This window comes from Panthera uncia (genome assembly GCF_023721935.1).
Source record: "Panthera uncia isolate 11264 chromosome D3 unlocalized genomic scaffold, Puncia_PCG_1.0 HiC_scaffold_8, whole genome shotgun sequence".
Taxonomy (NCBI): domain Eukaryota; kingdom Metazoa; phylum Chordata; class Mammalia; order Carnivora; family Felidae; genus Panthera; species Panthera uncia.
Genome location: NW_026057586.1, coordinates 63,862,147 through 63,874,222, shown reverse-complemented (window position 1 = coordinate 63,874,222; position 12,076 = coordinate 63,862,147). Strand labels below are relative to the sequence as shown.

Below are 12,076 nucleotides of genomic sequence, written 5' to 3'. Positions count from 1 at the left end.
TGCTAGTTGAGAATGGAGTGGCCCAAGGTGGGTGCCCAATAAACTTGATAAAGAAATGATGGGCGGATGGACACAACCCACATCCAGCTTAGCCCCTGGAGAGCCACACGTGGGCTTCCAGGTTCTGCTTAGGTAGAGGAGTCTTGTGGGTGAGTGCAAGCTAGAAAAGGTCACACAAATTCTCTGAGGAAGGAACCTTGCAGGAGGAAGGTGAGATAGGAAGCAGGCAAAGCACAGGAGAAAAAGGCACTTTATTAAGAAAGCTTTGGCCAAGCCCCTGCCGGGAGGAGCCCATCCTGGGGCACCCGGATGGGGTGGGAGCAGCCCTGCCGGGGGCCTATAAATACATCTCCTCGGGCTACTGGAGTTGCCCTTCGGATTCCCGCGGCATGTGGGGTGGTGGGAGGCCATCAAAACCAGCTCGACAGCTGAGGGGCCGGGGCTAGGGAGGCTGGGGCTGGGGGCGCAGGGAGGGGCAGTGGGGGGCCAGGCCGGGCCCCGGGGACGCTGAGCCCTTTGAGGAGCAGAGACCAGCTCTCCTCCCCAGGCTCCAGACAACCAGATGCCCTGAGGCCTGGCCAGGGAAGTAGCCCTCGGCTACGATCAAAAGCCCTCCAGCCAGAGGCGCCAGGCCTTGGCCAATGAGGCAGTCGAGACAGAAATGCTTCTGGCCTCGACCAATGAGAAGGCAGCCCCGGCCGAGTGCACTCTGGGCCCGTAAGAGGTGATCTCTAGGCCGAACCCTCCTGTCTTCGGCCTTTGAGACCCTGACTGGTCGGAGCCCTCGGCCAATGGGAAGGAAATCGCCAGCTAAGCTCCTGTCAGGCCTCGACCAATGGAATGGGGCCTTCCCGCCCGAGAGCAGTGCTCCAATCCAGGAGCCGCCGCTGGAGCCTGAGCCAATGAGACCCAGCCTCCCGCCTGGCTGCTCCCGTACGAAGCCCCAGGAGGCCGCCGTGCCCGGGCCGCCGCGGGGCGCGCCGGGCTGGCGCATTACGCGGGGTGGCAAGCAGCGCTTCTAAGCCTGGGGAATCTGCGGGCACGGCCGGGCTGCCGCCTGCTACAGGGTGGGCGCGCCCGCCCTGCCCAGGTCGCCCGCCGCTTCCCGGCTCTTCTTGCGCGGCGGCTTCTGGATGGGGGTCTTCTTCCTGGGGGTGTCTGGCGCGGGCGCGCCGGCTGCCGCCTTCTCGGGCCCCGGGGCCTCAAGCGCGGGGGACGCGCGGGCAGGCGAGGAGGGCAGCACCGATCGCTTGGCCTTCTGCGGCGGCGCCGGCTTCTCTCGGGGGCCCTGCGCGACCGTAGCCCCTTCGGCGCGGCCCAGGCTGCGAGTCTTGTCGCGCAGCTCCGCGGCCAGCATGGAGGCGACCTCGGGCGCTCCGCGCGGGGGACCGCCAGCGTCCGTGGGCTCTGAGAGGCCAGGGCCGCGGCCCCGCGCCCGAGCCCTAGGCGGCGAGGGGGAGGCGAGGGCAGGCCCCTCCTCCGCCAGCCCCGGGGGCCGAGGCGTCGGGTCACGGGCCCGGGGACTGCTGGGCTCATCCGGCCGCGCCGACGTGTCGCTGGGCGTCCGTTTCCTCTTGGTGGGGCTGGGCGCAGCCTCGGGTCCCGAGAGTGGCGGAGAAGGCGCACCGGCAGCGGCGCCGTGCTTGCCGTGGATCCAGGACACCTTGGGCTTGGTGGCAGGGTCGGGTGGAGGCGGCTTCCTGCGCTCGGGAGATGGCGAAAGCGACAGGCCTCCAGCCTCGCCCCGGGCCCGGGCCGGCCGGGCCTCGCGCCGGGCCACGCGCGCATACAGCGCCCCGCCGGGCCCCTCCACGCTGGATGCCGACCGCTCGCTGTCAGAGGACGGGGGGAAGGGCGTCGCCTCCTCTGCGGAAGCCAGCGTGGTTACCAGCGCGGGGGATGACGCCAGTGCCTCCGAAGGGGATGTGGGGGGCTCCGCGTCCCTGCTCTCCGTTGCGGTCTCTGACAAGGGAAGAAGAGCTGGCAGTCACGGCCTCCACAGAGAGCTGGGCCATCCAGCCTTCAAGCAAAACCCTGCCTTTCCTCCTCTTCCCCGCCCCAGCTGATGCTCAGTCGCCCTGGTATCCAGACATGCCTGGCGAAATCATAGCATCAACCACAAACTTAGTTCTGAGACCCAGGGTGTGAGGCCTGGTCCTGGGGAATGAAGGGCACGTTCCTGAGGCTGAAGCCCCAACCTGGGCCTGGCCTTGCATCCCTTCCCACCACATCCCCAAACCCGAGTGGGAGGGGAAGTCGGATCATCAGATATGATTCTGGAACACCTGCTAGGTGATTCATTATTCCTCATAAAGAGATAAGGTTTCTAAGGCTCAGAGAGGTTAGTCGCCTGCTCAAGGTCACCCAGGGGGATAGGAAAGGAGAGAGGCCAAGGCCACAGCTAGTCAAGCTCCTTCCAGGTGTTTTTGGGCCAAAGCTTCAGGCAAAAGTGTGCCCCCATATCCCATAGACCCCTGCTCCTATCTCCTCTGCCATCTTCTACCCAGGCCCAGAACCTTCTCTATGAACGGTCTCCCAAAGAAGTGAATCTGGGCTGTGGCTAGAGACAGAAGAGCCCACCCACCTCCCCAGACCCTATCCCAGCCCAGCGCTGAGCAGCACAGAACCCCATTCTGCAGCCTCAGCTCTGTGTCCAACCCCTAGCTAGGAATATCACCACGCCCTTCCTCCCGTGCTGCCCGTCCCTCAGAGCACAGAAACCTTTTCAGCTGAAACATTTCACTGGGCTGGAGGGAGGCCCAAGCAGAGCAGTGCTCACCTTCATGGGGTACACAGTACACAGGGCCTTCATCAGTGGTGTCAAAGGAAGAGAAGGAGGCCCGGGAGGACCATGATGGAGAGGGCTGCTCCAGCCCTGAGGGTGGCTCCAGGAAGCTGCAGTTGAGTGTGTTATCCAGGTCGTGGTGGGCCACTGGGGAAGGAGGGAGGCACAGCTGCCAGGGGCCCTGCCCTGTTCCAGCCTGTGCCCTCACTAGCCCTCCTGCAACAAATGACAGAGTAACCAAGAACAGTCCTATCCTAAGACTGTGGGTGGAGCAGGCAATTCACCAGGCAGAGTGACACTAGACCAAAACAAGATGGGAGAATGGGTAGAAGTGAACTAGTAAAAAGAAATAAGGGGAAACAACGTAGTCAAAGGTGCAGGGTTAGTGTGTGCTGCTAGAGAGCTGAACAAGGATGGGCTGAAGCATTGGAAAGAGAGGACTGGAGAGAACACCTGGCTGGGACAGGCCATCAGGGCCTCCAAGCCATGTTTGGACCCTGCCCTGTAGGACCCAGAAAGACATGAGGTTTTTTTGTTTTGTTTTGTTTTGTTTTGTTTTTTTCCCAGCTCAAATGTGCAGTGGTGAGGCCACCATTTGGCTCAGCCCATTTCAGCAGACTGAACCCCCGGGGCCTAGCCCCAACAAGTGGGGGAATCTCAGAGGCCGGCTGGCCTATCTGCCTTTCACAGTTGTGATGTGGGGTCCAGCCCCACACCTGTGTCCACAGATCACACTCTGCTGAGTGGGCCAAGGGGTTTTCTCAGCTGTCACCATCTTTATCTCCCTTCATCTTCAGAAACAAATAGCAAAAAGGGAGTCCACTCCTGGTGTGTCGGTGCAGACGGAGAGAGTCTGCACGTGGAGTCCTGACTTAGGGTTGAGAGTCTGGAGACCAGCCTGCCCACTTTCCAGGAAGGACCCAGAGCACTGCAGGGGATCTAGGTGGGCGGGGGGGGGGGGGCGGCGAGGAGTGCTCCCTGTGATAGGGCATTTCCATGCACAAGTTTCCCCTGCCCCAACCCCGGTTCACCTGCAGCTACCCACCAAGACTTCTAGTGCACTGCTACAGATTGTAGGGGTTCTGCCCACCGGCATGTCCACACACTCCAGATGCAATCACCGTCACTCACCCAGACAGGGCCCAAACCTCCCACATTTGCCTGCACACCAAGGACTCCGTCCTTCCTCCCCGGGCTCGCCTACCTCAGGAGACCCTCTTTCCATCCCTCCCCAGCCCACCCACACCAACACTCAAGGCCCGCATTTCCTACACCGACTCCTTCACACCCATTTCCCAACAGCCTCCTGCATCGGGAAGTGTTCCCCCAGAGACCCCGTGCGGATATCCTTACCTACAACCTTCGGCAGCTTCTGCCTGCGGAGCGGGATCCGGGGCAGCTTCATGCTGATGCGGCTGAAGCGCCCGCACAGTCGCTGCGGCGCCTTCTTCCTCCCGAGCGTGAGCTCCCTGCGGGGGCGGGGCCTGAGTAAAGGGGTGGGGCGGGGCCTGGATGGGACAGTTTGATCTCTGCTGGAGCCCAGACACAGGAAGGGCGGGGCCTGAGCTAAAGATAGGCAGTGCCACACCCCCGGGCGGAGCAGGGGCCTGGAGCGGCCTAGGGAAGGGCGCGCAGTGCCACTGAGAGTTCGGCCTGAACCCGAGACAGCGGGACGACGTCGGGCCTCACCGGCGCGCCGGGTCCTTGCCGCGGCAGGCGCAGCAGCAGCCGAGCAGCGAGAGCAGCAGGCCGAGGAGCAGGGCAAGCAACGCGCCCGCGCCCATCACGCCCTTGCGCTGGTTGGTCTCTGTATGGGAGGGCACCGGGGTCAGCGTGGGTGCCGGTACCCCTTGCGTCCCCCTCAATACGATGTCCCCCTCGACCACTCACCCAGGCGGCAGGCACCAGTGACCGGGTCACACGAGTCCTCGTGGCAACTGCAGGCCTGGGCGCAGTCCACGCCATGGAGCCCAGGCGGACACGTCAGGTTACAGCTACGGGGACACGGGATCAGGGAGGGCCACAGCAGCCCCCCCACCTCGTGATGCCACCTGCCTTCGCCCCTGCCGCGAGCCAGCCCGGGTTCCAGAGCCAGGTTCTCTAACTCCATTCTCTGGGGTTTGACGCCCACCACCACCGCCAGGCACACACTGAACGATCGTTTTGGAAATGATGTGTTGCACAACCAGCGGGATGGGGTCTGGGAGACAGGGCCTGTGGTCACCCAGACTCAGTGTCCACTTCTGGGGCCGACTCTTGGGTGGGTGAGAAGAGGGGCTGCCAGACCAGGCTCTTGGCTATAAGTGGAGGTCTCTGCTCTGTCTGCACCAGCTTGGGGTCACCTCAGTCGTGCAGTCCTCAGGAGCCCACTGACCACAGGCCGAACTGGTTGCCAACCCCTTCTCTGAGCACGGGCTACACACCAGAGCAGGAAATGGCCCCAAAGAGTCTGACAGGACTCCCTAGCTGTGGTAAGCGGACCTAGGCTGAAGGGCCTAGTCTAGTCGGGTCTCAGTCGGTCACCATAGCAGCACCTGGGGTGTAGCTGGAGCCCTGTGAGGAGTACATATCCCCTAACCCCCTTTGGGTCCCTGGGCACTCACTGGGGCCCATGGACGCCGGGGCTGCACAGGCAACGCCCCGACTGGAAGTCGCAGTGGCCGCTGCCGCAATCGGCGCACACGAATGCACAGTCCTCGCCGTAAGTGCCATTGCTGCACTTGGTCTCGCACCTCGGAACGCGGGGAGAGGGAGTCAGTGGAAACGGAAGCAAACAAACCAAAAGCCCATATTGCGCTCCGCGGAGAGCATTCGGGGATTGGCGGGGCTGGGGCTGCGTGCCTGGGATACGTTCGGGCATGGGCTGCTTGCTCACCGGTCGCCGATCCAGCCCGCGTTGCAGCGCGTGCACTTGCCGGTGACGTGGTTGCAGGCATGCCCGTCGCGGCACGGCGGGCAGCGGTGGCCGCAGCCCTCGCCGTAGAAGCCGGTGGCGCATGGCTGGTCACACTTGGTGCCGTTCCAGCCTGGCTCGCATGTCAGGCAGCGGCCCTCGGCCACCGTGCAAGGCTGCTGGCCCTTGCACTGGCCGCATCTGGGGAAGGGGCGGGAGGCTAGGCGGGGCCCAGAGCCACCTCACCCCGGTCCCCTTCGGCGCTCCGCCCCCCCTCCTCCCCTCCCCAGCCCGGGGCCCGAGCTTACCGGCGGCGGCAGCCCAGGCCGTAGAAGCCGGCAGGGCACGGCTCCCGGCAGTACTTGCCACGGTAGCCCGGCTCGCAGGCGCACGTGCCGTCCACAGGGTGGCAGCGGCCGCGAAAGCATTGGCAGTAGCGCTCGCAGCGCGCGCCGAATGTACGCTCGCGGCACTGGCAGCGGCCGCTCTGTTGCTCGCACGGCGATGTGTTGCAGGCGCACTGATTGTTGCAGCTGCGGCCCCACCAGCCTGCGTGGCACAGGCACGCGCCCGTCTGTGGGTCGCAGCGCGACGTGGCGCTGCAGTAGCACGCGCTGGCGCACTGAGCGCCCCACCAGCCAGGCTCGCAGCGACACGCGCCGCTCCGCGGGTGGCACACGCCGTGTTGGCACTGGCACGCATGCTCGCAGCGTGCGCCCCAGCGCCGCGCGTGACACGTACACTGGCCTGTCACATCCTCGCACTGCCCATGCGGGTGGCAGATACACAGCTCCTTGCAGTCGGGGCCCCAGAACTGGCGCGGGCACTCTGCAGGAGCGGACGGAAAGGGTGTGAGGCCAGGGTGCTCTCGAGGGAGCCCAGATCCAGCCAGAACCTACCCGCGTCCCGCCCTCCGCCTTTGGGGACCCTCCCCCCATGCTGGATTCCTTTCCCAGATCAGACCGCTCCCACTCACAGGCTCTGCCCCACTCCCCAGCGCCCACCCGGATCCTAGCTCACTGGTGTCGCAGTTGGCACCGAAGTAGCCATGGCGGCAGCGGCACTCGCCAGGCCGCACGCACACCTCATTCTCCGAACACGTGGAGTTGCCTTCGCACACCGCTGCGGACAAAACGGGTCTCAGCTGCCGCGTGTGATGCCCCCACACTATCCCCTCCTCCTCTCCGTGCCCCCACCCCCTGCCCAGGTCCCCAGTGTGCCCCACTCACCGACCCCACACTCGTCCCCCTGCTGCTTCCAGCCGGTGCAGCACGTGGGCTCCTGAGAGCTGCAGGCAAAGAAAGAGCTCCTGAGCCTGAGCCCCAACCCCTGTCCTTGCTAGGGCTCCCCAGCAACATCCACCCTGCCCTGGGGAGGTGGTTATGGAGGTCTTGCCATATGCCAGGTACTGTTGTAGGTTCAGATTTCCAGCAAATAAGACACACACTCCAGCCCTGGGGAGCAGACAATGGGAAGCCGCAGAGGGCAGATCACCAAGAGATCTAACCTCCAAGAACTTCTCAGTCCCTTCTATAAAGGGTCTTCCCTCCCCTCCCCATTCCACCTAACTCCTCTGTGATCCACCCCCACTCCAACTAGGCCTGAGAAAAGAACCCCAGGTGTCCCAGAATGGGCTGGTGAGAGAGGTCCTTGAGTCTCCAGGACCTGCTTAAAGTGACATCACTGGAGGTGGGGGTCCGGCCAGATGGGTGTCAAAATCTAGCTGTGACCTGGACAGCTGGGACTGGTGGGGCCTGACAGGCACACCTGGATACCCGGTTGGTGTCCACTCGGTGGAGGGGCAGGGCATACCCTGGGAGTCCTCCATGACAGCAAGGAAAGCAAAACAGTGAGGGCTCCAGAGCACAAGGGCAAGACTTGGAATGGAGGGAGGAGATATTAGAGCATCTACTTATGTGTTTTAAACATCTTATTGTAATTTTATTTGGTTTTACAAGGTACGTGACGTTAGCTCAGTAGGAGGTAAATAACAGAACTGTTGCATTTCAGGATAGTACAGCCTCCCAAACCCCTGGGCACAAAAGTTTGGAGGCCCTGCCAGAGTGAAAGGTGCCACTCGAGAGGGCGAGTGGGGGTTCACAGGGGATGTGTCCACATTTGGGGAACAAAGGAGGCTGCGAAGAAGGAATGGACACTCAGGCTGCAGGTTCGTGGGTCCCAGCAGACCTAGAACTTCACCCAGATCCTGAAGTCACAGAGCAGCTATTGCTATTTGAGAAAAGGAGTATGCCCCTTCAGGAGTCTGATCTAGAACCAGGAAGTGGTGTTGGGAGGCAGTAAGGAGGAGGCGTGAGACCCTGGTGGGTGGGACCAGCTGGGAAGGGAAAGGCTGCAGATGTCTGTATTGTGCCCTTCAAAATGCCCCCTATCCTTTCCCCAGCAGAGAACAATGCCACACCTGGGATGCCCCCCGCCGCCCCCAAACAGTTTGATTCTCCCTCAGTCCAAAGATGAGGAACCTTGGGAACAGGAATCATAAAATCCCAGCCTGCAAGGGATGGGCCCAGCTTATTTTCCACAAATGAAACTGGAAACCAGACCCAGAAACACAAAGCAGGCTTGGCTTTCCCGCACCCCTCACCAGGCTTTTCCACCCACCCAGCCTGGCCGCAGGATGCATACATGCCCATCTTCAGGGGAGAGCCAGGTCTGCCAGCCTATCACCCTCCTGCCTTTTCTGCCAGTTCTGAGCCCAGGTTTCTGGGTGGGGAGCCTCTGTAGGTGTCCCTTGTGTAGGCGGCCTTGCCAGCTGGCCAGCTGGGATGGTGATGGCCCTGGAAGCACTGACCACTTTCTGCCCTGGCCACATGGCTCTGTGGCTAGGAGTCTGGTGTTAGGGCCACACTAAGCTGGATTTGATGCCTGTGTGACTTTGGGCACAGAACTTAACCTCTCTGACCTTCAGACTCCTTATTTATAGAAAGGGGCCCATGGATCTGGCTGGAGTATTTGGAAAGCACAAACTAAGAGCTCAGCCAAGGCTGTAGTCTGCTCTCCAGTCCATGCTGTGCAGGCTCCAGGAAGCCCCCTGAGTTCACCTAAGTTCACCCCCACCATGGGAGGCACCCAGGTCCCACCCCAGCAGAGCTAACACCCTCTACCCCAGCAAGGAGGGAGCCCCATGGGAATTCAGCAAGAGCATGAGGAGGAGCCTATGGGATAGCTGCTTTTCCTTCTGGGACGGGTTGGCAGACAAGACAGGTGGCAAGCCCACCCTCTCAAGAACTTACAAAACTGAGATGAGAAAAATGGCCTGGTGCAGGGGACAGTTCCCACACTCAAACTGTAAGTTGGTGAGACCCTCAGGAGCCAGGCTGCAGGTCGGGCCAGGCCCCTTAGCAAGCACGCCTTGCTTCGGGCTGCCCCCTCTAGAGATCACAGTCACTGTAAACAAAACTGCCATGATTCAAACCGTGTGATCTTGAACCCACAGCAAAGCACCCGTTTCAAAGAACTGAACTGCTTGCTCACTGTGCCAATGTCTGTCCTCATTCTCTCTCCAATCCAGCCTGGAGGCTCCTCTGCCCACCATCACCTGGAATCCCATACTCCCCTGCTTTCCACCTGCCCCGTGGACACCCCTCCTCTGGTTTCTGTCCCCCTCCTTGGCTTTGTCCTTACCTCTCCTCTGTCCACTCCCTCAGGATGCTCCCCTGGGTCACATCTAGATGAGGCACTGCAAATGCTCAGAGCCCTCTTTCCAGTGGGGCCCACCTCCCCAGACTGAACTCCTAGCCTCCCCCCAGAGGAGACTTCCCCATCTCAGGTAGCTCCATCCTTGCAGGTGGGGAGGCTGAAACCCCAGAGCACCCACTCTGTGGTGACTGAGACTGCACTCACAGCACACACCTGATTCATAGGGAACCATGCCGCTCTATTCTCCAAACTGGATCTAAGAAGGGATGAGCCACTTCTCCCTGCTCTGCCCAAGCCTTGTGAGAGCCCACCTCGCTCTCCCTGGTTTCTCCTGGATGACTTCCTAACTGGTTCTCCCTTTTACCCGCCTAAGTAAGCCCTGTTCATCTGCCACCTGGCAGCTGAACATGGTCAGATCCCACCCCTCCTGGGTGTAAAGCCCCTGGGGGCTCCCGTGTCCCTCAGAGAAAAAGACCCACTGTGGCCTGCCCATCCTCATTCTTCCTCCGCTTCTCCTCCACCATCCTCCTCCGAGGCTCTGCCCCGCCCCCATGGCTCTTTTCTGCACTTCCAACAAGCCCTTTGCACTTAGAGCCTTGCCCCAGGCACTGCAGGGCTCCACCTCCTCTCCTGCAAACCTCTGACTACTCATCACCTCCCCATGGGTCTCCCTAGATCACCCTAAAGAATACAGCGCTCCCCAACTGAACACCTCCTACTCAGCACTTGCTAAATATCAGATGACTTTCTGTAAGTCTCCTCCACTGCGAGGACAGTGACATTTGTCCTGGCTGCTGTATGGCTGCTCCAATCACAGTAGGTGCATGGGATTTTACTGGCTGCCCATCCGCTCCCCTCTTCAGGTTCTCCTGCCTCTGGGGAAAAGGAACCGCGGGTGGGAGCCTTGGAAGGGTATTGAAAGAGATGGCCCAGACCCTGAGTGGACAGTGCCCAGAGTGGCCGTCCTTCCCATTAACCAGCTCCACACAAAATCAGTCTTCCCCTCTCCACCCCATGAGGGGGACACCACCACTAACCCCATTTGACAGGGTCAGAGTCAGGCTCAGAGAGGTTAAGCGATTTGTTCCCAGTCCACACAGGTGGGGAGAGGTGGCATCTGGCTCCGAAATTCAACTCCGGGCTCTGGGCTACTGAAACAGGCCGCCTCATGGGGAGGCGTCCAGGCAACCGGACATGGAGCGAAGGGCTCAGGCTCCCGACAGCTTGAGCCTGCCACCGGATCCCCCAGCACGGAGCCCCATCGGGGAAGGAGGACTGAGGCGGAGAGACAAGGCCGTCAGCGATCGCGCCCTCCCCCTCTCCAGGCACGGCCCCGCCCGCCACTGCCACTGCATTCCTGGGGCCGGGGAGGCCCGGGAGGCGGCGGCGGCGGCGGCGGCGGCGTCGATGTGAAGCAGATGGCGGGCCAGGCCGGCCCCCGCCCCGGAGGCGGGGCTCACAGTGGGGAGGGGTCTGTGCGCCGCGGGATCCGAGCTCGGAAACCCCGCGCGGCCCCCTTGCAGCCCCTTGTCTGCGGCGACTGCCAAGCCCCCGGACGCGGCCTCCCATAGCCCTGCGGCTCAGGGCCCCCCGACGGAACCCAGACCGGAGTCCCGAGGCCGCCTCTCCAGCTTCCCACCCGCGCGGCGCCCCCCAACTTGCACCAAGGCACCCCCATACGCCAGCTCCTTGATCCCGAGAGCGGAGTTGTTCTTGACCTCGCTGTGGCCCCTGACCGGCCGACCAAGTCCTCTGACCTCTGCGCCCACTCCTAGCGTCTGTCCTCCGCTCTTTTCCCTCCAGGCAAGATCTTCGGCCCGCCGCTTTTCCGCGGGGCCTGCCCATTGCCTGTCCCACGCTGGCTTCCCCAACCGACACCTCGTGGCGTCCCGTCTGCGCGGCCCTTCCGCGCACCCAGAATCCCCACCGGGATTTCCACATCTTTCCGACCGTGGTGCACGTCATTGTCTTTTTGAATCCCGCTTCTGGTCCACTCTGAGCGCAGGCTCCTCAGTGCGAGCTCCATCACCATCCTCCTCCCACCCGCGCCTGCCTCTAAGATACAAATCTGTCCTTCCGAGTCCTGCCAGCCTCAAGATGCGTCGGCTCCCACCTCTCAGGAGTGCTGCTCCATCTCCACTCGGCCCTCACCCTCCCTCCCGCCTCGAGCCACACTCGTGCCTGGGGCCTTTGCACTTTGCACATACTCTTCCATCTGCTTGGAATGCCCTTCCCCGACTTCTCCCTATGGCCTTCACAACCCGGTCCAAGGGTTCCTTTTTCAAGGTCTGAAATCTCAGACACCGTCTGTCACCCTTCGGGGCGCCTACTGCACTCCGTTCTCCCATCGACTGACTTCTCGTCTGGGGTATCCTCGGATGCACCGTTGTGGCCCGGTGCCCAGGCTCGGCCTGGAGAGGAGTCTGCGTCGGCGAGGGCGGCGAAAAGGTCTAGAGCGTTTAGCTTAGGAAGGTCCCGGGTGCCCCCTCCCCTCGGCCCCTAGCGTCCCCCTCGACCCCCTCCCCCAGCCAGGCCGGGCTCCTACCCGGGAGCACGGCACACGTTGCGGCCGCGCGGGTTCAGCTCCTGGGACGCCGCGGGGCCGGGCAGCAGCCAGAGCAGCAGCAGCAGCAGCAGCGGTGGCAGCAGCGGCGACGGCGGCCCCCCGGCTCCCCGGCGCCGCGCCGGCCCGGCCCCCCGGGGCCCTGCGCCCTCCATGCGGCGCGGGGCAGGCGCGGGGC

At 62.6% G+C, this 12,076-nt stretch overlaps 1 protein-coding gene across 4 annotated transcripts; it reads right to left on the bottom strand.

Moving 5' to 3' along the window:
* Nucleotides 1-235: 235 nt before the first annotated feature.
* On the bottom strand, nucleotides 236-12,070 carry SCARF2 (scavenger receptor class F member 2). Of its 4 annotated transcripts, none has more exons than XM_049619728.1 (11): nucleotides 11,881-12,070; nucleotides 6,908-6,966; nucleotides 6,699-6,800; nucleotides 5,987-6,506; nucleotides 5,661-5,879; nucleotides 5,389-5,517; nucleotides 4,676-4,779; nucleotides 4,475-4,592; nucleotides 4,139-4,269; nucleotides 2,780-3,001; nucleotides 236-1,962 (listed from the first exon to the last, which is right to left on the bottom strand). In XM_049619728.1, the coding sequence occupies exons 1-11, from the start codon at nucleotides 12,051-12,053 to the stop codon at nucleotides 1,061-1,063; spliced, it is 2,679 nt and encodes an 892-aa protein (XP_049475685.1). In that variant the 5' UTR covers nucleotides 12,054-12,070; the 3' UTR covers nucleotides 236-1,060. The 4 variants fall into 4 exon arrangements, with proteins under 4 accessions (XP_049475685.1, XP_049475687.1, XP_049475686.1 ...); XM_049619730.1 differs by having other exon boundaries at nucleotides 2,780-2,932; XM_049619729.1 differs by having other exon boundaries at nucleotides 4,139-4,254.
* Nucleotides 12,071-12,076: the final 6 nt, after the last annotated feature.